Source organism: Bubalus kerabau, chromosome X (genome assembly GCF_029407905.1).
Source record: "Bubalus kerabau isolate K-KA32 ecotype Philippines breed swamp buffalo chromosome X, PCC_UOA_SB_1v2, whole genome shotgun sequence".
NCBI lineage: Eukaryota > Metazoa > Chordata > Mammalia > Artiodactyla > Bovidae > Bubalus > Bubalus kerabau.
In genome coordinates this window covers 63,218,072-63,240,639 of record NC_073647.1, presented here as the reverse complement: position 1 = coordinate 63,240,639, position 22,568 = coordinate 63,218,072, and the positions used below count along the sequence as shown (strand labels likewise).

The 22,568-nt window shown below is 42.4% G+C and overlaps 2 protein-coding genes across 7 annotated transcripts in view; both read left to right on the top strand.

The window, feature by feature from the left end:
- Positions 1–2,686: 2,686 nt before the first annotated feature.
- TMEM35A (transmembrane protein 35A) lies at positions 2,687–15,563 on the top strand. 2 transcript variants are annotated; one of them, XM_055563033.1, is made up of 3 exons: positions 2,687–2,833; positions 3,608–3,840; positions 14,321–15,563. In XM_055563033.1, the coding sequence occupies exons 1-3, from the start codon at positions 2,689–2,691 to the stop codon at positions 14,732–14,734; spliced, it is 792 nt and encodes a 263-aa protein (XP_055419008.1). In that variant the 5' UTR covers positions 2,687–2,688; the 3' UTR covers positions 14,735–15,563. The 2 variants fall into 2 exon arrangements, with proteins under 2 accessions (XP_055419008.1, XP_055419009.1); XM_055563034.1 differs by lacking the exon at positions 2,687–2,833 and adding an exon at positions 2,854–3,227.
- A 2,368-nt stretch (positions 15,564–17,931) lies between these two features.
- CENPI (centromere protein I) overlaps positions 17,932–22,568 on the top strand; it is a 58,841-nt gene continuing 54,204 nt past the window's right edge. For all 5 annotated transcript variants that reach the window (XM_055563032.1, XM_055563029.1, XM_055563031.1 and 2 more), the window contains exons 1-3: positions 17,932–18,074; positions 19,818–20,050; positions 20,917–21,042. In XM_055563032.1, coding sequence (XP_055419007.1) covers positions 19,831–20,050; positions 20,917–21,042 — 346 coding nt within the window. In that variant the 5' untranslated portion in view covers positions 17,932–18,074; positions 19,818–19,830. The remainder of the gene's footprint in view (positions 18,075–19,817; positions 20,051–20,916; positions 21,043–22,568) is intronic.

The following is a 22,568-nucleotide window of genomic DNA, read 5'->3' as shown; positions in this document are numbered from 1 at the left end:
TTTCTGGAAAGCACTGTATTAATATGTACCAAGAGTCTTTTAAATATTCATATCTTCTAAATGAAATAAAGGAGTGTGCACACCAAGTAGCTTCAGTCATGTCCGACTCTTTGTGAACTCATGGACTATAGCCTGTCAGGCTCCTCTGTCCATGGAATTTCCCAGGCAAGAATACTGGAGTGGGTAGCCATTCCCTTCTCCAGGGCATCTTCCTGATCAGGTATTGAATCCAGATCTCCTGTATAAGTAGGCAGGCAGGTTCTTACCACTAGCCCCACCTGGAATGCCCAATCAAAGAAGCAGCAACAACAAACTGAGGAACAGTACAGGCCTGAGTACCCTAACAGGCGGAAGCCATGCTCTAGACTTGAGATGTTTCCCTCCTGGCTCAGTTTCCTCATTCACAAAATGGAGACAATTAATAGTACTAATCTCACAGTACTTGCAAGTCACTTAGCATAGTGCCTGGTATCCTCTAACTGATGAGTAAATGTTAGCTCTAATTAAATTTGTATATATTTGAAAACTTCATAATTTTGACCTATCATCTTCTAGGAATTTATCCTAAGAAAAAGTTCAGGAATTCAGATAAAGATATATAAGGATATGCACAGGGAAAAAACATGGAAACATCAACCATCAACATCTAGTAATAGGAGAATAGTTAAATGAATTGCAGTGTCAAAAGATGCTAAAGTACTATGCGATCATTTTTTAAAAATGTGTCTATTGATACAGAAAAAATGCTAACAAGTTAAAAACAAAGCAAGGCATAAAGCTGACTCTATAGTAGGATCAAATTTTGAAAAACTAATTCATAAATATTTTGTACATAGAGAGGTATTTAAGAAAAATGTCAGTGAAAATATCGACCCATCAAAATATTAAGAATATTTATCTCTGCACACTGGAATCATGAGTAACTTTTTCCTTATTCAGGATTTTATTTATTATTCAGTATTTTATACATTTTTATAATTAATAGTGTTATACCCAATATCATGTAATTTGAAAGGAAAATAGCATATATATATATATATTTTTTTTAATCAGTTACTCAACTACATGGATGGACTTCCCTAAGTACTCATTTTACTGCCATGTTCAATGTAGGACATTTGGAAAACAAATTATCAGGACAAACATTTCATTTTGGTTTATTCTTTCCAGTTCTTTATGTATGAAGAAATTTTCTCCTAACAAATCCTACTCTCCACTATGCAACAAGCCCATTGGGAGCAGGATCTATGCCTCATTTATTTGTGTATTCCTATAATGCCTAATTGGGCTTCCCTGGCAGCTCAGAGGTTAAAGCATCTGCCTCCAATGCGGGAGACCCAGGTTTGATCCCTGGGTTGGGAAGATCCCCTGGAGAAGGAAATGGTAAACCACTCCAGTATTCTTGCCTGGAGAATCCCATGGACGGAGAAGCCATGTAGGCTACAGCCCACGGGGTCAGAGAGAGTCGGACATGACTGATTGACTTCACCGTCACCGTGCCTAATTAACTTGTATGTACGTTGCAGTCACTCACTAATTTAAAGGTTGAATCATAATCAGAAAAGAGTCAAAAATGCTTCCACCATAAGATATAAATGATGGCTAAAGCTATAAAGTGTTAAAACTCCCCCAGAACATGCTGTGCTGTGCTTAGTCACTCAGTTGTGTCCGACTCTGTGACCCCATGGACTGCAGCCCACCAGGCTCCTCTGTCCATGGGGATTCTCCAGGCAAGAATACTGGAGTGGGTTGCTATGCCCTCCTCCAGGGGATCTTCCAAACCCAGGGATCAAACCCAGGTCTCCCGCATTGCAGGTGGATTCTTTACTGTCTGAGCCACCAGGGAAGCCCACTCCCCAGAATAGCTGCATTTAAATTCATCAAAATTTTCCCAGTCAAGATATATAAGGCTCTGGTGCACAACAGGGGTTGTTCTAGGTATTGTGGGAGATATGCAGAAGTTGTTCCTACCTTTAAAAAAAAAATATTTATTTAGGTATTTTTGGCTGTGCTGGCTCTTCGTTTCTGCATGTGAATTTTCTCTAGTTGAGGCGAGTGGGGGCTACTCTCTAGTTGCAGGTACGGGCTTCTCATTGTTATGGCTTCTCTTGTTGCAGAACACTTGCTCTAGGGCATGCAGGCTTAGTTGCCCTGCAGCATGTGGAATTTTCTCAGACCAGGAATAGAACCTGTGTCCCCTGCATTAGCAGGTGGATTCTTAACCATTGGACCACCAGGTAAGTCCTATTCCTACCATCTAAATGCTTACAATCATAGCTAGTTGTAGTGTGGATTAGGAAAGCAGTATCAGGTAAGTGCCATATTTATGATGCAAAATATTATATAGAGAGGCAGCAGATGAATGGTTGAGAACCTGGGCTCTGGAAATGACTGCCCATGTTTGAATTCTGTTTCTCCACTTACTAGCATATACTCTAGGGCAAGTTACTTAATTAACTTCCCTTTGCCTCAATGTCACATCCATAAGATGGGAACTCATCTAACTCACTGATGTTGTTAAGACGAAATTAGTTAATACAAGTCAAGGGTAGTGTCTAGCACTTAGTTAACAGCCAATAAATATTGGTTACTAGAACAGGAAGTCAGAGGGAGAAATCATATCCAGCTGGGAGCGCATCAGGGAAGTCTTTATGGAGGAGGTAGCACTGAAGAAAAGGCTGATTGCTAATGAAGAGTGACCGAGCAGGGAAAGCGAATGTAGGGGAGGTGGGACATCTCAGCTTGGATGGGACCATGAGTAGAAAGGAGACGGGGTGGCAGTGGAGGTTGTTGGAAGATAAACCTCCAAAGGGGCTTCCCAGGTGGCTCATTGGTAAAGTATCTGCCTGTCAAGCAGGAGACGGGGGTTTGATCCCTGGGTCAGGAAGATCCCCTGGAGAAGGGAATGGCAACCCATTCCAGTATTCTTGCCTGGGAAATTCCATGGACAGAGGAGCCTGGTGGGCTACAGTCCATGGGGTTATAAAGAGTTGGACACGACTGAACACACAAACCTCCAAAGAGAGGCAGAGGTCCAAATGTGGAGGGCCTTAAATGTCAATTTTAAAACTCTGAAATCAACCACTGAGCAATAGGAGCCATGAAAAAACTTGGAGGAAGAGGAAGATAAAGCTTTCTTTGGCAACAATCAAGCCTGAAAACTTTGCAGATTCGTCCTCGAGTGTTACCTACTGCAGAAACTAGCAACTCCTAGGACTCATGTTTTGGTGAGGGAAAGGAAAAGGGGAGAGAAGGAGAGAGGAAGGAACAGTGGAGAGGAGAGAGGCTGAAAAGGGAGAGTGAATAATTAAAGAACTAGAGAGATCGAAAGTGCTCCTGGGGGGAAGTGATAGAATGATCTTCCTTCATTCCTCATTTCAGAGGCAGCCCGGGGACTGAATTCGCAACATAACCTACCTATTTCCCCATTTAAGACTTGAAGTTTCTACCTCAGTTTGGGACTTCGTTTAATTTCGAGACTGTGCTTTCCGGCCAGTGAGGAGCAAGCGTAGGGCATTAGGACCCAGCGATTGTTGTAGTGAGAGAGGTTGAATCTCGATCTCTCAATTTTTCCCTCGAGCTCCCTCCTCTCCCTTTGTCATTCTAGCTGCCTGCTGCCTCCGCAGTGTCCCTCTAGCTCTCTCTGCGCTAAATGCCTGCGCTTTAGACCAGAGGGTGCGCAAAGCAGAACGATTAGTCCGGACCTGCCTTGGTGACCCCATGGCATCCCCTAGAACCGTAACCGTCGTGGCCCTCTCAGTGGCCCTGGGACTCTTCTTTGTTTTCATGGGGACTATCAAGTTGACCCCCAGGCTCAGCAAGGATGCCTACAGTGAGATGGTAAGTGAAGCCAACGGGTGATGAGGAGCACACTCCAAGGGATGGAGAGTACCTCTCCCCTTCTTTCCTCCTTGGTCCAAGGTCCCAGCCCTTTCACCCCTACCCCCACCCCGGACCCTCCCTTCTCCCCAACAACTTTGCAGCTGGGAAGGAGCAGCTGGACGAAAGGGAGATCGTTTGTGGGCTAGCCGGGAACAACTGTTTGGGAGCCACTGAATGCCAGTTGGGGGAGGGGTTGCCCAAGTAAACCCTCCACCCCCAAGTAAACCCGAGGGCTAAGACCTGCGTAACACCTGTCACCGGCAGGAGCCCTTTCCTCCTTCCAGCACAACCAAAGTCCAGGTAACCAGTCTGCAAGTCTGATTGCTTCCCTTGGAGCTAAGAGTTTAGCAAGCTGGAGAGTTTATTTATCTTGGGGAAGAACAAAAGGGAAGGAGGAAAGAGCTGAGGGCGAATGGGCTACTAATACAAGCAATTTTTAGGGGCGGAGATGGTATCCCTCATCCCAGATGGGGAGCGGATGGTATTCCCCTAGCCGCCTGGGCGTGTGTCTATATCCTCGAGACAAAAGCAGACATGGCCCAAATAAAGGTCACTGAAACCCTGCTGCTTCTTCTCTCAAGGGAAAGCTGGATGTTTTATTTTATTTTGTGTTATTTCTGGGCTAATCTGCAGTCTGCTTTTGCCCTCCCGCAAAATAGTCCATAATCCCCATCTTGGCTCCTGTGGATGCCCAAGGCCAGGCCCTCTGCAGGGTTTCCCTCTGCAGAGTTCAAATCACCTGAAGGTGACTGACCAAAACATCTCCTCTGCAACCTGGGGGCTGGGCTGCACTCCCCAGCTGGGCGTGAAGAGGACTTGTTCCCAGGCTGTGGAGTAGGAAGGAGATGACAGGGGATGTTTCCAGCACTTTCTTGCTCTCTCGCTTCTCCTCCAGTCACTCTGCCTCTTCATTACCCCACCCCAGCTGAAGAGAACCTGCTTCTCTTTGCTTCTGCCGGACTTCCAGTCCTGGGAGGAAACCCATTACTGGGCTCTCAAGGTCAAGAAGGAAAGGAGCTTAGGAGAGAAAAAGGAGGAGAGAAGAGGCAAGAGGGACTCCCCATTAGGGCTGAGGCAAGGAGGAATAGCCCCACACGATGACAGTTGACAGGAATAAATCGCTCTCCTGGAGCTCACTGCGGAGCCTTCCAGAGCCCCTCAACCGTGAGCTGCAAATGGATGGAGCCTGGCAAATCATAGATATTTGGAAATGTTTGCAAGAAGCTCTGGCTTCAGTCTCAGGGTTTAAGCTTGTGTTTCCCATGTCTCTCTCATCACAGGATCACCTTGGGGTCAGGGAGGGCAGCTGACACTCAAGGACCAAGGGCTAGCCCCAGTGGCAAATCCTAATGCATTTCTCTTTCCCGCTTTTCTCCTCCCATAACATTTGACCAGATGGAAATGAAATCAGGTCAAATTGAGTATCCAAGACAGCCTGCATTGGGGAGAAGAGGGGAGGGGAGAGGAGGTGGGGTAGCAGAAGCCACCAAAGGCAGAGGGAAAGGGTGGAGGGGAATTGCCACTATATTTTTATCTTGGCAGTAGTAGTTTGGCGTTAGGTTATAAATAAATGCATATGCTCTTGATTTTCTTTCCTTTTCATATATACATACATTTATATGTTCGTGTGTGTGTGCCTTAGGTATATTTAAGCTTTGCCTTTCTGTAGGGACATAGTACCCTTTCTCAGTGTACTCCCTGTCTCCCTAGACCCTGCTCAGCTGCTTTAGAGGCCATCCAAGCTGCACCCTAAGTACAGTGTTAGGTTCTGCAGGCAATCCAACTAAGATGGAGTCACCAGGAAGCTTCCGATCAGCTTGGCAGGCGCTCACGAGGAGGATCAGCCACAAATGGGTTTACAGTAGGTTTCTTCCCAGGGAGTGGAGCTGTCTGTTATGGTCTAGTGAAAGGCAGAATATATGAAGATTCCATATCATACAAAGGAAGATATTTAAATAGGTGTAATCTAATACAGCAGTACAGAATGATTGTGTGTGTGTGTGTCTGACTCTTTGCAACCCTATGGACTGTAGCCCGCCAGGCTCCTCTGTCCATGGGGATTCTCTAGGCAAGAATAATGGAGTGGGTTGCCATGCCCTCCTCCAGGGGATCTTCCCAACCCAGGGATTGAACCCAGGTCTCCCACATTGCAGGCGGATTCTTTACCAGCTGAGCTACCTGGGAAGCCGGGGTGTGTGTGTGTGTGTGTGTGTGTGTGTGTGTGCACGCGCATGCATGCACAATTCTGTGCTTAAGGGCATCTGGAGGAAATGGAAGAACTATAGCTGGGAGGTAAACATCACAGTACTAAGAAGCTTAAGGAGAATTTTCAGACTGCCCTTGTCCAGAGTTCTCTCCTGTATTGAGTATTAGGCCCCAGGCTAGAGATGGCTTTCTGGCATAGGGCCCACTGCATTGTGCCTGGGCCAGCCTAGCTTTATTGCTGAACCCATAGAAAGGGGGGACAATTCAGTTCTAGTACAAAGAAGGTGCTCAGTTTATATTCGTTGAATGGCTGGGTAAATGAATGAGTCATTGTAGCATTGTCTTGGCTGGTCACCACCCTTCAGATTTCTCTGGTTGGCTCTTGATGATGCAGTTCAGAAGTCATTTCTTGCCTCTTAGAAGCAGGTTACAGCCCCTCAGGACTCCAACCAGAGATCAGCTGGGATAATGATCTGGGATTTTCTGTTTTCCATTGAGGAGTGATTCCTCTGCATTGATGGAGTTAGTCATGTATTGACTGCAGTGGCTTTTTATATAAAATCTCAAGGTGTTGTTGTTGTTGTTATTGTTTGATTGTTCTTTAAAACATCTCAGTGAGGTAGATTCATTTTTTAAAGTTATGCTTATTTTATTGATGGATAAACAGAAACGAGGCAAGTTTAATGACTTATCCAAGATGCTAGGCTAAGCTGCTGCTGGAGCAGAGATTAGAAACCAAATCTGTGACTCAATATTCCCAGTAGAGGAATCATTAATGGTTACAACTGCTTTTTTGGATGTCAGAACTTACGACCGATTCTTGAAAATATGTGGCACATTCTTTCTCCTTTTTTGGTACCAGTTCAACTGTCCCAATCCCATATTTTGGGGTTTCATTTTACTTTGAAACCAATTTTTTTTAATTTGTATTTTTTTTTGTTCTTCTGTCAACTATTTTTGTTGTTGGTGTTGTTCTAAAGCCATTAGTGTTCTGTTTAGGTGTTATCCCGTCCATGGAGAATCACTGCTAAAAACTAGACAGACAAATGGATATGAACTTCTTTCCTGTCTCTACTGGGGAAGCCAGGAAAGGTTAGTGGAAAGAGTACAGACTTTGAGTCATATTGGTTTGGGTTCAAGACCTGACACTCCTGAAGCGTCTGCCTCAGTTTCCTCATCTGTAAAATGAGGATAATACCTACCACAGGAGGTTGTTGTAAATATTAACTGAGGTTGCATATGGAAGAATCTAGTACAATATATGAATATGGTAGGTGTTCAAGAAATGCTCTGGGTTCAGGTGATGATATAATTGACACTATGTTATGCAGTGATTTCCTGACTAATTTGAAGGACCAGTTTAAGGGATTGAAATCAGGCATTTAAAAGAGCAGGTTGCTATTTTTACATGTGTTGGTGAACAGACCTCTATGCAATCAGCTAATATAGAAAACCTTACACTTGCTGCTGGGTAGTGCATAGTGGATCTCGTGCAGAATTTCTGGATGCCTCTCTTGAATAGCCTGTTTGGTATGTGTCACTCCATACCTCCTCCCAATTTAGCAAGTGTCACTATAGAGTACTCTAAATCCCACGTGAATGCAACACGACCGACCATTCCCTTGACTAAGTGCCTTCATTAATTCACTTGGAATTGGGAGACAGTACAGAAATGCTGCTAGGCAGTTTAACATATGAATGGTTGACTTGCTCTCTATTTGGTATTCAGCTCTTTGTAGCAGGGGTTCACTAGCAGTGGTTCTATCCTGCACGCACAAAGGGCCACAAATGGAACAGTAAGAAAACACCAAAAATCCTGTCACATTGAAGCCAAAGGATTTTTGACCCTGAAGAAGACATGGCAAGTCTTTGCAGCTTCTTTGCAGCCCCTCATAGGGAAGGTTTGTTGTTGATTTGAATGATTTGCTTATTTGTAGTTAAATGCCCTTCAGTATTTCCCTAGGGTTTTATTTAATGTCCACAGGTGATCTTTTATGCTTCCAATCACACTATTAATTGCATTCCAACTACATAATAAGATAGTAATTTACCAATGCTTAGACTGTTCTTTGAGGTGGTACAATACGTTTATTCCCTCAGAGAGGCGACTGACCCTGAGATGTGAAGTGACTGCTTAGTTTACACAGCTAGCTAGCCTAAGCTAAACTACATTGGAATTTATGCCAGGGAGCTTGTAGCCTCCAATGGCCAACAACTGTGCTTGTTTTAGAGCAACTTTTGACTGAGTGGAAGTCACACCCTTCTCCCCTTAGATGCAATCTGGGAGGGATCCACTCTGGTTAGTAGGGTCAGGCTTGCAGCTTCCTTTTTAGGTGGACATTATATGATAGTGGAAAGTAGAACTGCTTAAAAGGTGTTTTTATTCACATGATATTTGGCAATTAAGCATGTGATGGCTTTTTAATGCATTTAAGAGATGATCTATGATTCACATATGGCTTTTTTTTTCCCTACAGAGATTCAGGAAAATCATACTTGAGTCAGTAAATTTTTCAGCACTTATGTAGCCTTTATGATCTAATATAGCAACCAGACTGAGGTTTTTAGCCAAAATATATTTTTGTCAATGCCCTCTTCTGCTTTCATATAGTTTTCCCCTATAAATTGTATTGAAGTATAACATACATACTGAAATGTACACCTAAGTGTACAGCTCAAGGAATTTTAAGAATCCTGTGTAACCTAGATCAAGAAATAGAACATGACCAGCATCCCAGAAACTTCCCTCATGGCCCCTTCCCATTAGTACCTACACCTACTCCCTGCATAAATCCCGACTTCCAACAATATAAGTTAGTTTTACTGTTTTTACTTGGCTGCCTCATGCAAAGAGTTGACTCATTGGAAAAGACCCTGATGCTGGGAAAGATTGAAGGCAGGAGGAAAAGGAGACAACAGAGGATGAGATGGTTGGATGGCACCACCAATTCAATGGGCATGAGTTTGAGCAAACTCTGGGAGATAGTGAAGGACAGGGAAGCCTGGCGTGTTGCAGTCCGTGGGGTTGCAAATAATCAAACATGACTGAGTGACTGAACAGCAACAAATAAATGGAATTATACAGTATATTAGCCAAGTTTTTTTTTTTTTCCTTTGCCTAACTGGTGTAAGTGAACTAAAGTGGAACAAATTATTTGCCCTCTCTTCCCATTTTGTCCTGTTAGCTGGCTTGGATGGGTAATTAACTGTAATTGAAGATGAGTATTATTAGACAGTTGTGAGGTGTTCAAGTTTAATGTAATTAATATGAGATCATGAACCCTGGAGTGTTGTGAAGACTAAATGATAAAAAGCAAAAAGATATGACTAAAGAAAGGTTCCATATGCGTTTGATTCATGTCTGAATCATACCATCTCATACTATACAAATGAACGGGCTTGAACATTGCTATTATCATTAAAGTAATTACTGTGGCTTGCAAATATATGGATTTCTAATTGTGTGCTTCAGTAATGATAAAATACGTGTATGTGGCCCTTGGTTGATGCTATGATGTTATGATTCTTTGACCAAATCTCCAAAATGCTCATTTAATTTCAAAAGGGGGGAAACTGAGGTAATACAATACTTAACTAATTTTCTCCAAGCAATTTAGGGGGAAAACTAGAATTGGAATTTAGCTAATATGGATATTTCTGGATGACTGTCTTTGACTAAAGGTATTTGAAAAAGTTGACTAAACCCTTCTCTCTCCTTTTACTATAAGGAAACTATGGTTACAGGGTCTGGGTCATGGCAATGAAGAAGAAACAGACCTATACAAAGTCTGCAAGAAAGAAACAGACCTAACAAAGTGAACTGGGAGAGCCTTTTGAGAGAGTGACTCAGTTAACTCTTTATTCTTACTGTCACAACAATTAAAGTCTTTAGAGATCTAATTACTATAGACAGGTGACCCTTCTATTAGAATTGAGGTGACCTGGCCCAAGTCTTGTGGGGGCTGGCAATAGTAGGATACTTTTGATGTCTCTATCCTGTTCCACAGGAGAAAGAATAAAGGGCTTCCTATACTGTCAAGACCCTATCCAAGCTGAGTCCCATCTCTAACAAGTTAGACGTTAACTGTCTGGAGTCCTGGAGAAGAGATGCTATCTGTACCTACTCAGCTTTGAACCAAAGATGTGATGAAATGACTTATCCACATGCAGTTTCCTCTTGAGAAAAGAAGGAAAGAAAGAGGCAACTGCTGCATACAAATATCCACAGCTGCAGTTCCAGAGGTTAGATAAACTGAAAAAGTAATATGGAGTTACACCAAATGGAGAGAAAAGTGTTCATCGAGGTCATAGGAACTTGATTTAAAGGCCTGGAATTTGGCCTACAGATTCTACTATAGTATAGATAAAAATCTATTCTTCAATGATGGGTGCTTAGCCCTAGGCAAAACAAAGGAATGTTTCCAGAAGCCACTCAGTCACCATCTAGAAATCTTCACTCTGAACTGATTGTAAGAAAATCATCCTGCTTCCTGTGTTTATTGTGTTAGAAGGTTACACTTAGGATTTAGGATCTGCCTCTTGGGGAGCTTTGTGTTGCTAATTAGAAAAAGTCCTACCTTCAGAGTGATAAGAAAAACTCTTGGGTCTAGATTTCTTTCCCTCATGTCCCCTGCTACCATCACTAGAGTGTAGAGAGACAGAGAGTGAGCAGGTGGCATCTAGGCTAATAGTGAGAGGAAACCACAAAATGCCCTATCCCTTGACTCAACTCTGATCCATATGTGTCTAGCTCAGTTAAACCCTGAGTTTTACTCATCCTACTGGTCAACCTCTCCTAATTTCTCTCTGAAAATCCCTGATTTAACCTAAAATGAGAAGGAGGAGGAAGGACTGATACTTTGAGTTTTCTTATATGCTCAGTAACAGGGTAGGTACTAGAGGTGAATGAAGTGAAAGTTGCTCAGTCGTGTCCACTCTTTGTGACCCCATGGACTGTAGCCTGCCAGGCTCCTCTGTCCATGGGATTCTCCAGGCAAGAATACTGGAGTGGGTGGCCATTCCCTTCTCCAGGGGATCTTCCCAACCCAGGGATCAAACCTGGGTCTCCTACATTGCAGGCAGATTCTTTACCATCTGAGCTACCAAGGAACCCAAATTATTTGGAAGCTTCAAGAGTCAAGGATACACCAAAAATGAGAATGCTGTGAGCAAGGAGATCAAACCAGTCAGAGGTAAATAAAGGTAAATAAAGACAACTAAGACAGGATCTGACAGGGCCAGTGTTAGGAAGAGGTGTGAGGCAGGGTCATATAAGTGCAAAATTGGATCCTGCTTCTGTTTAAAGTTGTGATTTTTTGTGTGTGTGTGGATATTATTTACCTTAATCAATGAGTGTTTTGGTGCCTTCTTAAATTTTGTACTCAGGGGACATAGCCTAACTCATTTCATCTTAGTCCCAGCTTTGCTCAGGAAAATGAGACTCAGAGAAGCAAGTAATTTGCCCAGGGGGCACCCAACTAGAAAGTAACAGAGATAGAATTTGAAGTCAAGCCTGTTTGAATCCAAACCCATGCTTTTTTTTTAAAAAAAAAAATCTAAACCATGGATCTTAAAACAGTACTCATAAAGGATTATCTTGTGCCACTCATGATAATTAGTCCATGAAATAAAGGTGCATTCACTAGAGAAATGACTTAACATTTGTTCCAAACTAGAGTGTGTGAACATTATTCTAAGCACCAGATGCTCCCGACAGGTCAAGTTGGCTTTCTGCCTGATTCTTATAATATTTGTCTTGCATCTGGTGCTTTTGACTATTCTCTTCTTAAAATTCTTGGCCCTTATGACCCCACCTCTCCTGTGTTGCCTCCTACTTTTCTAACCACACTTGCCTCTGTCTATGTTGTGGATTCTCTTCTTCCTCCCCTTATTAAAATGTCTGTCACACAAAATTTCCCACTGTATACATTCTACCTGGGAATACTGATGACTATCAATTCTGTATCTTTACCCCAGACCTCTATTACTGAGTTGCCTATGAGACAGCTCCACTTAGAGATGTCTTAGAGATAACTTCAACTAAAAAACTCCAAATTGAGTTCCTCATTCCTTCTTGCCTCTTCCCCCTCTTCTTCCATATGCAGTCTTGACTTCTCCCTTTCCCTCCATGGCCACATCTGATAAAACATCAATTCCTATTGACTTTGCATTCAAAGTATCCTTGACTCCATCCCTTCCCTCTATCCTTATTGTCATTACTCTAGTCCAGGTCTCTCACCTGATCTCCTCACTTCCAGGCATACCTCTCCCAATCCATCCATGATGCTACTTCCAGAGAGATCTTCCTTAAAAGCAAATTATGTTGTTCTCTTGGCTTATAGGATAAAGTCCAGCTCCACAATGCAACACTCTATGATCTGATTCATATCTGTCGTCTCTGTCTCATGTCTCCCCCTTACCTCTCCCTCCCCCAACCTATGCTGAGCTGGGGCAGTGTTTGAAATACACCAGTCTATTATGTCCTTCAGGGCCTTTACTCATCTAGCTTCCTCTGCCTGCACTGCCCTTCCCTTATTGATTCTCAAAACACCTGCTCTTCTTTAAGATTCCATTCTAGCTTTTCTCAGTCCCCATCTAGGGAAATTTGACCACTCCAGTGCATCTCCACTGTACCTACGACCATAATGCTACATTGTATTTATGTACTTCCACAACTTTTCTTCCTATAAGTGCAAACTTCAGGAAGGCAAGGCTTTTGAATGAAATCTGTATCCAGAGTACCAAGCACAATGCTTAGCACAAGGAGGTGCTTAATAAATATTGAATGAATTAATGGATACTTCATGAAAACAAAGTACTGGGCAAAACCAGGAAAAAACAGATTTGATAAAATCTCATCAATTTACTACAAGATGAGGATTGGATCCATCTGAATAGTGAAAAATATTATTATCTATTACTCTAAGGTCAGTAAAATTCTATTACTTTGTAATATAACCAGTGCCTCCCTTCTTTGTTCCATGATATCTGCCTTTGGGCTACAATTAGACCTTATACAGTACTCTATTATATACCACTAACCATGCTGCTTCCATGATGTTTTTATGCATGTTTCCCCCCACCTAGAACGACAGCTTCTTGACCCTGTTATATTCATCTCTATATCTCCATTACATAATCCATAATAAGTATTCAATAAGTGTTTACTGAATTAAAATTAATCAGTGCCTTGTAAAAGCCCAGGGATTTATGTCAATGACCATAAGAATGATTTTTGGCTTACTATATCTTAAAGATATATAAGGGGCTAACATTTGCATAAATTTAAATTTTTCTATTTGCTTAGCACACTTTTTAAAAAAAATTTACAGATTCCACAAATGTAAATTCCGACTCAGATATTTTTTGAATTATCAAAAATTCCAAATTGGGGAAGTCCAAATTAGTGAGGCTTGATTGTCTTGTTTCATTTTTGTTGTTGCTCATATGTATCTGCGTTTGGACAAAGTAGGCACTGGAAACAGAGAAGGCAATGGCACCCCACTCCAGTACTCTTGCCTGGGAAATCCCATGGATGGAGGAGCCTGGAAGGCTGCAGTCCATGGGGTCGCTGAGGGTCGCATACAACTGAGCATCTTCACTTTCACTTTTCACTTGCATGCATTGGAGAGGGAAATGGCAACCCACTCCAGTGTTCTTGCCTGGAGAATCCCAGGGACAGGGGAGTCTGGTGGGCTGCCATCCGTGGGGTCACACAGAGTCGGACACGACTGAAGTGACTTAGCAGCAGTAGCAGCAGGCACTGGAAAATGTGGATATGGCTAATCTGTACCAGTTTTCATGGGCCCAGTGAATTTTCTTTTAAATTCTTAATGTTGTTTATGATTTATAATCAGAAAAAAAATATTTTTCAAGGGTGTTTCCACTGCAGGGGGCCTGGGTTTGGTCCCTGGTCTGGAACTAAGATCCCAAATCCCCAGTGCTGACACTCGGTTTGGCAGAAAAAAAGTGTTTTTAAACTATAAAGTCAAATTCTGTTACCTTTGATGGTGTTACTAAGGATTAAATCACAAGGATCTCAGCAGATTGCTTGCTTTTTTCCCTTTATTATAAGATTTTTATTTAGGGGACATGGTAAACAAAGAACAGGACACCCTTGACTGGTGTGGAAAGGGAATAGTGGGGAAGAAGGACCTTGCTTGTGTGCTCTTCATTCTAATGGTAAAATCATGGTTAATGCAGCGATTTATTTCTTTATGATATTCCACTCTAGAAACGTGCTTACAAGAGCTATGTGCGAGCCCTCCCTCTGCTGAAGAAAATGGGGATCAATTCCATTCTCCTCCGCAAAAGCATTGGTGCTCTTGAGGTGGCCTGTGGCATTGTCATGACTCTTGTGCCTGGGCGTCCCAAAGATGTGGCCAACTTTTTCCTCCTCTTGCTGGTGTTGGCGGTCCTCTTCTTCCACCAGCTAGTCGGTGATCCTCTCAAACGCTACGCCCATGCCCTGGTGTTTGGAATCCTGCTCACCTGCCGCCTGCTGATTGCCCGCAAGCCTGAAGACCGGTCTTCTGAGAAGAAATCCTCGCCACCAGGGAATGCGGGGAGTGACGGCAATGCCGGGAATACCGAGGAGCAGCCGTCCTTATACGAGAAGGCCCCTCAGGGCAAAATGAAATTGTCGTAGGAGAGCAGAAGTGCAAAAAATGGACCTTCCAGGCAGTTGCCTCCATGACACCCAGGAAGATGTCAGTGTGTGTTTTTCATTTGATTTATTTATCTTGGGGGAAAAGGGACACATATAACCTGCAAGTTGATGGTCCTATTGGCTTGTGTACACCTATACCCTAAAATGACCTCCCCACATAGACGTGTGTGCACCACCTTTAATCACTCTGGGGCAACTCTCACATCTTGCTGCATGTACATGTATATGGCTAACTATTGAAGTGTATTTGTGAGATGGATTCCAGCAAGCATGTGACTGTGAGATTATGTGTGGGTAAACGTTACTTACTGTGTGTGTGTGGGTGGGTGGGTGTGTGTGTGTGTGTGTATGTGTGTGTTCGCATGCGTGTGTGAAGGAAAAGGCTCTGATCTTGAACTAATCCTGCATAGGTATCCTTTCCTTTATAGACTGATTCTAGTAAAGGCAGAATAAAACAAATCTCCTATAAAGAGAATCCCACTTACTTCTTGGTATAAAACAAACTATGTATTCCCATGGGATACAGGGATGCCTCACTAGATTAAGCTGAAAACTTAAACCTCCCGCTTTAGGAAAAAGTTCCTTCAATTTGAGACACTGAGTTACACATAAAATGAATTAACCTCTACTTTAAAAGTTGTTTAAATTGTAAATACTCCATATTGAGTTTAATTAAAATAAGGGAAATAATGCAGTCAGTAGATAGTCTAATTCTTCAAGTGATAAAATTGGAAGTTTCACCTTGCCTTTGTCGGAGTCCAGCCTACTAAGCTCCTTTATTCACAGTTGGAAACTGAAACAATAAACTTGTTATCAGACATCTGTTTTGGATTTTCTTAAGCCAAAAGCTGCCTCATTTCCACTATTCTCAGCAGCTAACCAGGATTTGGCAGCTGCTCCACTGTTGCAGTTGAGGGAGCAAAGATTAGTCCTGTTACAAGTCTGTGACTCTTCAACTCTAGCTGTTCTCTTCAATCATCTGAAATTTGACAGAGGAGCTGTATCCAGTCTTTCCTGCCAATCAGATTCACTATTCTTACTGAATTTTCACTGAACTTTGCTAGTGTAAGCAGAGATCCAAGTTACCCCCATGGTTGTCTCCTCTACTACACCTCTTTCAGTGGGTGGAGTTTAGCTGGGGGAAGGACATTCAATATGGGTTAGTCGGATTGAGCAGTATGAAAATTTGCTTTCTTCATTATATACTGCTGCTTCTCCTTGTTAGATGTGCTCTGATGGTTTAAATATCATTGTGCCAGGGATGGGGAAAGGGGTGGGGGTGTTGTGCGTGGGGAGTACAAATTAATGTATTTTCTTCAGTGTCATTGTTCTTGTTAATTGATACCTCTCTGTCTTATTTCTCTCATTCTTTCAAAATAAACATTTTTGAAGTTTGGAGGAAATAGTCTGGACAAATAATGAAAGTCTGGAAAGAAAGGGTCATATCATGGGATTCAGGCTGTTTTATTTTTGAGTGGATGTGGGAGGAAAATAAAGACAAGGGGGAGTACAATAATATACTAGTCAGGTTACAAACTTTCTAATCTCATTTAAGTTCCTCACAATTTTGTGATGTCAGCACATGAAACAGAAAGCCACAAAATTAAGATCTCAATACAATTCCCAGGTTTGGTGGTGCCAAGGGAAGGTTGAAGAATGATTTCACACAAAAAAATTGCAGATGAATATATATGTACCCACAAACTTGCACAAATTCCAGTGCCACAGACTTGTCACATTAGGCAAATTATTTTACCACTCAGGGCCCCAATTTCATTTACAAAAACAAGGTGATTGAAGGCTTAAATTCTTTCCAATTTACATATGAGTCTATGAAATGATTAAAATTATGAAAATGTGTCTCAAGAATTTTTCAGTTTTACTAGATAAGGAAGAGCAGCTATCATAGAAAATATTGAAGTCCGTTCTCATGCATGATTAAACACCAGTTCTTGAAAGTACTTTGAAAACCATGTAAGATGTGTCAAATAACAATTTTTGCTGTTCAGTTCAGTCGCTCAGTCGTGTCCGACTCTTTGCGACCCCATGAATTGCAGCACGCCAGGCCTCCCTGTCCATCACCAACTCCCAGTGTTCACCCAAACTCATGTCCATCGAGTTGGTGATGTCATCCAGCCATCTCATCCTCTGTCATCCCCTTCTCCTCCTGCCCCCAATCCCTCCCAGCATCAGTCTTTCCCAATGAGTCAACTCTTCGCATGAGATGGCCAAAGTATTGGAGTTTCAGCTTTAGCATCAGTCCTTCCAAAGAACACCCAGGACTGACCTCCTTTAGAATGGACTGGTTGGATCTCCTTGCAGTCCAAGGGACTCTAAGGAGTCTTCTCCAACACCACAGTTCAACAGCATCACTTCTTCGGCGCTCAGCTTTCTTCACAGTCCAACTTTCACATTTTTGCTGTAGTCTTTCCCAAATACATCAACATAATCTGGTTCTTCATCTCTCCCTAAGATTGCAAAGTTTCCTCCCACAGTTTTGCCTACAGTTTATGGGTTGTTTTGGCCTCAAAAAAATCTGTGAGAGTCACTAAATTTTTATCTTTTCTCGCCACTCCCCACTCTAGGAAGATTAAACCAGGGACTAATCTCAGGTCTCAGACTAAGCCCTTGTTGCTGTTTTAGCCAGTGTCTGTAAAGTCCATCGATTCCTCAAAGTTAGGAACCTTTGCATTTTGATTGGCCAGCTACATACAAGACGCCGTTTCCAGCAAACCCTCGAAGGTATGCATGCCCATTCTCGGTAAAATTCTGCTGTCCTTTCCTCTCACCTCCTAGAGACAGCTTCAGAGGTCTCAGGCCCTTTAGCTTAATTCTCTTGCCCAGCAAGGGAGAACAGCCTTTATTGAGAAGTTTGCAGTTTCATATTTTCCTACAAAGTCCCGACATTTGGAATCAGCCTGAGCAAAAGGATCGCTATAAGTGGTCTTGTTAAATTCAAGAACCGAGACACTAATCATTTTGTTTTACGCACAGTGACGAATGCGAACAATATTAGAACGAGGGGAACGTCAGCCAATCAGCTGATTTCAGCAGCAACCGCCGACTTGCTGCGCGTCCCCGGGCCCGGGCGGGTGGGGCGCGCGGCTCTGAGGAATTGAGTTTGCGTCAGCGTCAGCGCGCGCACTGCCTCGCGCCAGTGAGCTGTGACTCAACCAATCAAGCTTCAGCAGAGCACGTGGCTCCGCCCCGCCGCCTCCCGCATCCCCGTGGAAGCGCATGCGCGGGGTGGAGCCAGTTTATTTGAATCCGAGAGGTGGTGTTTGGAACCCGGAGGATTTGGGATCGCGGAGTGTATAAGGTGAGGTACTTTTAAACACACGGCAAAATGGGAGCCCAGGTACCGAAGAGAATTAATCTCCTGATTTCTGAGCAAGGCAGTCCTCCAAGGTGTCGGGTTTCCCCTAGACCAGGAATCTGCCCAGTGGGTCCGTGGTCGCGGCCAGGTTTGCTCCCTGTTGACACAGGCTGTGAGAGGGGAGTTCTTGGGGAGCGATTGGAAGGTTCCATCAGAAGGGGCCAGAAGCTGGTCGCCCGCCCTTCTTACGTAGGACCCGAGGAAACAACTGGCAACCTGGAACTTCCTGGTGGTCTAGACACACATATTGCTCTCCTTCCTGCTCTGGCCTTATCTGTTGAAGGGAGGTGGGGTTGAGTGTCATTACGACCATTCCTTTCATTTTTCCCATTTGCAGCCCCAAATTTAGAAGTCATTCTGGCTTTCTCTCTTTTTCCCTTCATCCAATTCTTTTGTTACGGCTTTGATCAATCTCCTTCCAAAACATTTCACGAATGCAATCATCTTCTGTCTCTCTTACTGTTTACACTTTAGGCCAGGTTCAGACCACAGTCACATCTCTTCTGGCCCTTTGCTAAACTTTTTAAATTGTCTGTTTCCACTCCTGGACCCCTGACATTCTATTCTCTGCGCTGCAGCTAAAACGATCTTAAAACCTAAATCAGATGGTATCACTTCCTCTCTGACACTCTTCCCTTCCCTTTATAGTTAGTTGCCTATGACACTTAAAATCCAGACTCCTTGTTTTGGTTGGCAAACCCCAATATAGCAGTCCCTGTCTGCCTTTCTGACTTTGTCTCCCACTACTCTGTACCTCTTTCATGCCACTACTCATCCTCACCTCTTACTGGTGGTGTTGCTGTTTCTTTAATACACAAAGACCTTGCTTCAAGATCTTAGTATGTCTTGCTCTTTCCTCTCCATGAAATACTCTTTGACCAGATCTTAACATAGTTCGTTCCTCCTGGCATTTGAATTTAGCTTAAAGGTCACGTCAGAGAGACTTTCTCTGAACACTTGTTCCACAGTAGCTTGTCACTGTCACCTCACCCACCCTTTTTTTAATCACACCACTGTATATTATGTTCACTATTAGTTATTTACTTATTTATTGACTCGTGTGCCTCCCCATCCCACCCCCTGTAAGTTTCACTGTAGCAGAGGCCTTGACTTTTATTATTTATCCCTGATAAGTAGAACTGTGCTTGGCATATAGATGATGCTTAGTAATTATTTACTGAATAAGTGAATTAGCGAGGCATGTTTCTGTTCTGAGAATCCTTAGTTTGGCAACCAAACTTTGCACTGACAAGGCAGGAAGCATTAAAGATTAAAAGCAAAATCAAGGCAAAGTGGAGAGAAATAGGAGTGGAGAAAGTAACATTGAGTTCATGAGATGAATTAGTATTAGACTCACTTATGTGATATAGCCATTTTAGGAGAATTTGTTATGTTCCCTGTACTTTTACCATCTTTTATCCCCCCTCCCACAGGGCCGGTTCAGCTGGTGAATGTTACCTTGGAGAGCTGTTTCTCTCTGTTCCTCTTTAAGTCAAAGGGCTTTTTGAGAAAGTTAACCTATAGATTTTGTTGCCTGGATTGCTGTCATTTTTTATTGTGTACTTGTATGCTAGGTGCTCTGTACTAAATGTGGGGAGTACAGATAGGTGTGGTCCCTGTCTTTGGAGTAAAAAGGGAGGGACTGTTTGGCTGGTTAGTGACACCTTGACACTTGTTTTTGTATAGAACATGTGCAGTAATGTCATCTCAAAAGAAAGTTAACTCTTGGGCACAAAAGAGGACTTCACAGGATAGTAGTAGCTATCAGACTAGACTCTCGGCCTGGAGAGTAAAAGAGGACCTAAATGACTCAAAGAGCATCTCAAAATGTGGACAGAACAATACTGTGGAAGATTATGAAGGTGCTGATGATCAAGCAGAAAACGCTCTGCAGATAGCATTGAGATACTTTGAGAAAGGTAAGAGATTGTTTTCCTTGTGTAAGGCCTGTTCCTGTGAAAAATTTCTAGACTCTTTTGGTAAGGATTTTTAAAGGAAAGCATATTTTTGCTCATTCATGATTTTTGTTTATTTAATGGACATTTATTGAGCACTTAACTACATATCAGTATGCTAGGTACTAGGGATACAACAGCAAAGAATGTTCCAGCAGAGTGGTTTTCAAACTGTTGCACACTGGGATTAAATTACCTCAGAATCTTTTTCTTTTAATATTGATTTATTTGACCGCATCATGGATGCAGCTTTGTCACGGGAGGTGCTCGGGATCTTTGTTGTGTCATGTGGGGTCTTTCGTTTCACAGACTCTAGTTGTGGCACGAGGTCTCAGTAGTTCTGCAGCATGTGGGATCTTAGTTTCCTGACTGAGAATCGAACCCAAGTCCCCTGCATTGCACTGCAGATTCTTAACCACTGGACCACCAGAGAAGTCCCCTACCCGAGAATCTTTAGAAACCACTAGTGCCTGGCATCCACTCTTAGATTTTCTGATTTTATTAGTATGGGACACAACTTGGGCATTGGAATTTTTCAGCAGCTCTCTAAGTGATTCAAATGTGTAGGAAAGCTTGTGAACCACTGTCTTAGTTATTGAAAACACCTTAGTCTTGGTGCCTTTAGTTAGTTTAGAGCAAAGAAACCAGGGCAGGACTCAGTTTTCCTGCTGTCAAATATTCTAGGGTTGTAAGGGCTTTGAAGGGTTTTTAGAAAGACTTTTTCTTTTTTACATAAAGCTGTTCCTTTGAAGTAGTCTAATTGTAACTGTTGAGGCTGAGGAGTGAGAGAGTTTTAAAGTCCTCACTGTTTGCTATTGTTCCTCTTTCAGGTCCCATTAAAACTTCACAGAATAAAGAGAAACACTTGAAAACTGTGGAAAATGTGGCATGGAAGAATGGGTTAGCTCCAGAAGGAATCGACATTCTATTAAGTGTGGCACTCAGTGGCAAATTTGGTATGTCACGGGGATAAATTTTTCAGCATTAGTTTTGCCTTTCAGAATTTGAATTACATTGTTGGTTGGAATCAGATGCAGTTAAAGAACTGTATATTTTTCCTATTCTCTTCATAAAACCAATCTAAGATTATACAAATGGACCTTTCTTATGTCCAAACTTCGATTGTGGCTCAGCTGGTAAAGAATCTGCCCACAATGCGGGAGACCTGGGTTTGATCCCTGGGTTGGGAAGATCCCTTGGAGGAGGGAAAGGCTACCCACTCCAGTTTTCTGGCCCAGAAGTCCATGGGGTTGCAAAGAGTCGGACACAACTGAGCGACTTTCACTTTCACTCACTATATTGAAACTACCTTAACGAAAAGTTGCTATGTGCATATGCTGAAAATGGCTAGTTATCACATTTTTATTTTTAAAATGGATTCTTGTTACCAAATGCTTAGAAGTGATTTTTAGTATTTCTGTTAGGAAGGGTAGATAATAGTTTAAGTAGTGTTGCTGGAAGGCACATTAAGAGATCACTAGTGTACTTTATTGCCTTTAGTTTCACTTATCAGTGACAACAAGTTGGTGTTGATATTGTCTCCACTCCAGTGTCTGTGGCTGTAACCATTAAGATGCTTTTTCTTTGGAGCAAATGCTTCCTTTTCTGTTCTAAGTTCATTTGTATGGGGGTGGGGGGAATCTTAGAAAGAAATAGTATCTGTCCATTATTCTTTTCACTTAAGAACCTTTTAACCTACCCTCATCCAAATTTAGACTTAGAGAGTATTTTAGCTCTTGAACATTCTCATTTTAAATGTGAGGCAACTGAAGCCCAGAGTGGTTAAAGAGACTTGCTTCATCTCAGAGCTAGAACCGGGAAACTCTGGTCTCCTTATTCCCCTTCTAGTGTTTATAGTGCACTACACTGCTATCAGATTTTCTACATTTTTTCTTTAAGACAACTATCAAAATTGGATACTTAATATACCATTTTGCATATTGGGTTCCTTTGTGCATATCCTATCATGTTTGCAAGGGTGTGTGTTAGTCCCTCAGTTGTGTCCGACTCTTTGCGACCCCATGGTCTGTAGCCCGCCAGGCTCCTTTGTCCATGGGATTCTCTAGGCAAGAATACTGGAGTGGGTTGCCATTTGCAAGGGTATGTGTGTGTATTTTAAAGAAACAATGAATGACTAGCTGAATTCAGTATATGACTTCTGGGTATTTTAGTTCTCTATTTTTACCTGATTAGTGCTCTCTGTTTTCCTAGAAAGTTAAATTTGACCTAATAAAATTGGTCTTCTTGTAAGTGGTTTCAGATTGTTTGCTTCTAACAAATATCCATGAATTCATATTTAACTAATTAGTGTCCATCGAGAACAATTCTATCTATTCCTTCTCCCCTTAAAACATGTATAGAATATACAGATGTCTTCTACTTTGGAATTTCTCTTTTCTTTTATGATATCTCAGAAATGAACGATTAGGTTTTTGTGATGTTTGCTAGGTCTTGTAGCAAATGCATGTGTTTTTAAAAATGC

Bases quoted from the DNA above. Each gene is read 5' to 3' on its own strand.
- TMEM35A (XM_055563033.1), top strand. From the start codon at position 2,689: ATGAAGAGTGACCGAGCAGGGAAAGCGAATGTAGGGGAGGTGGGACAT. The intron at 2,834-3,607 runs GTAAAGTATCTG...TTGTCATTCTAG, and splicing joins GCTTCCCAGGTGGCTCATTG to CTGCCTGCTGCCTCCGCAGT. The intron at 3,841-14,320 runs GTAAGTGAAGCC...ATTCCACTCTAG, and splicing joins AGGATGCCTACAGTGAGATG to AAACGTGCTTACAAGAGCTA.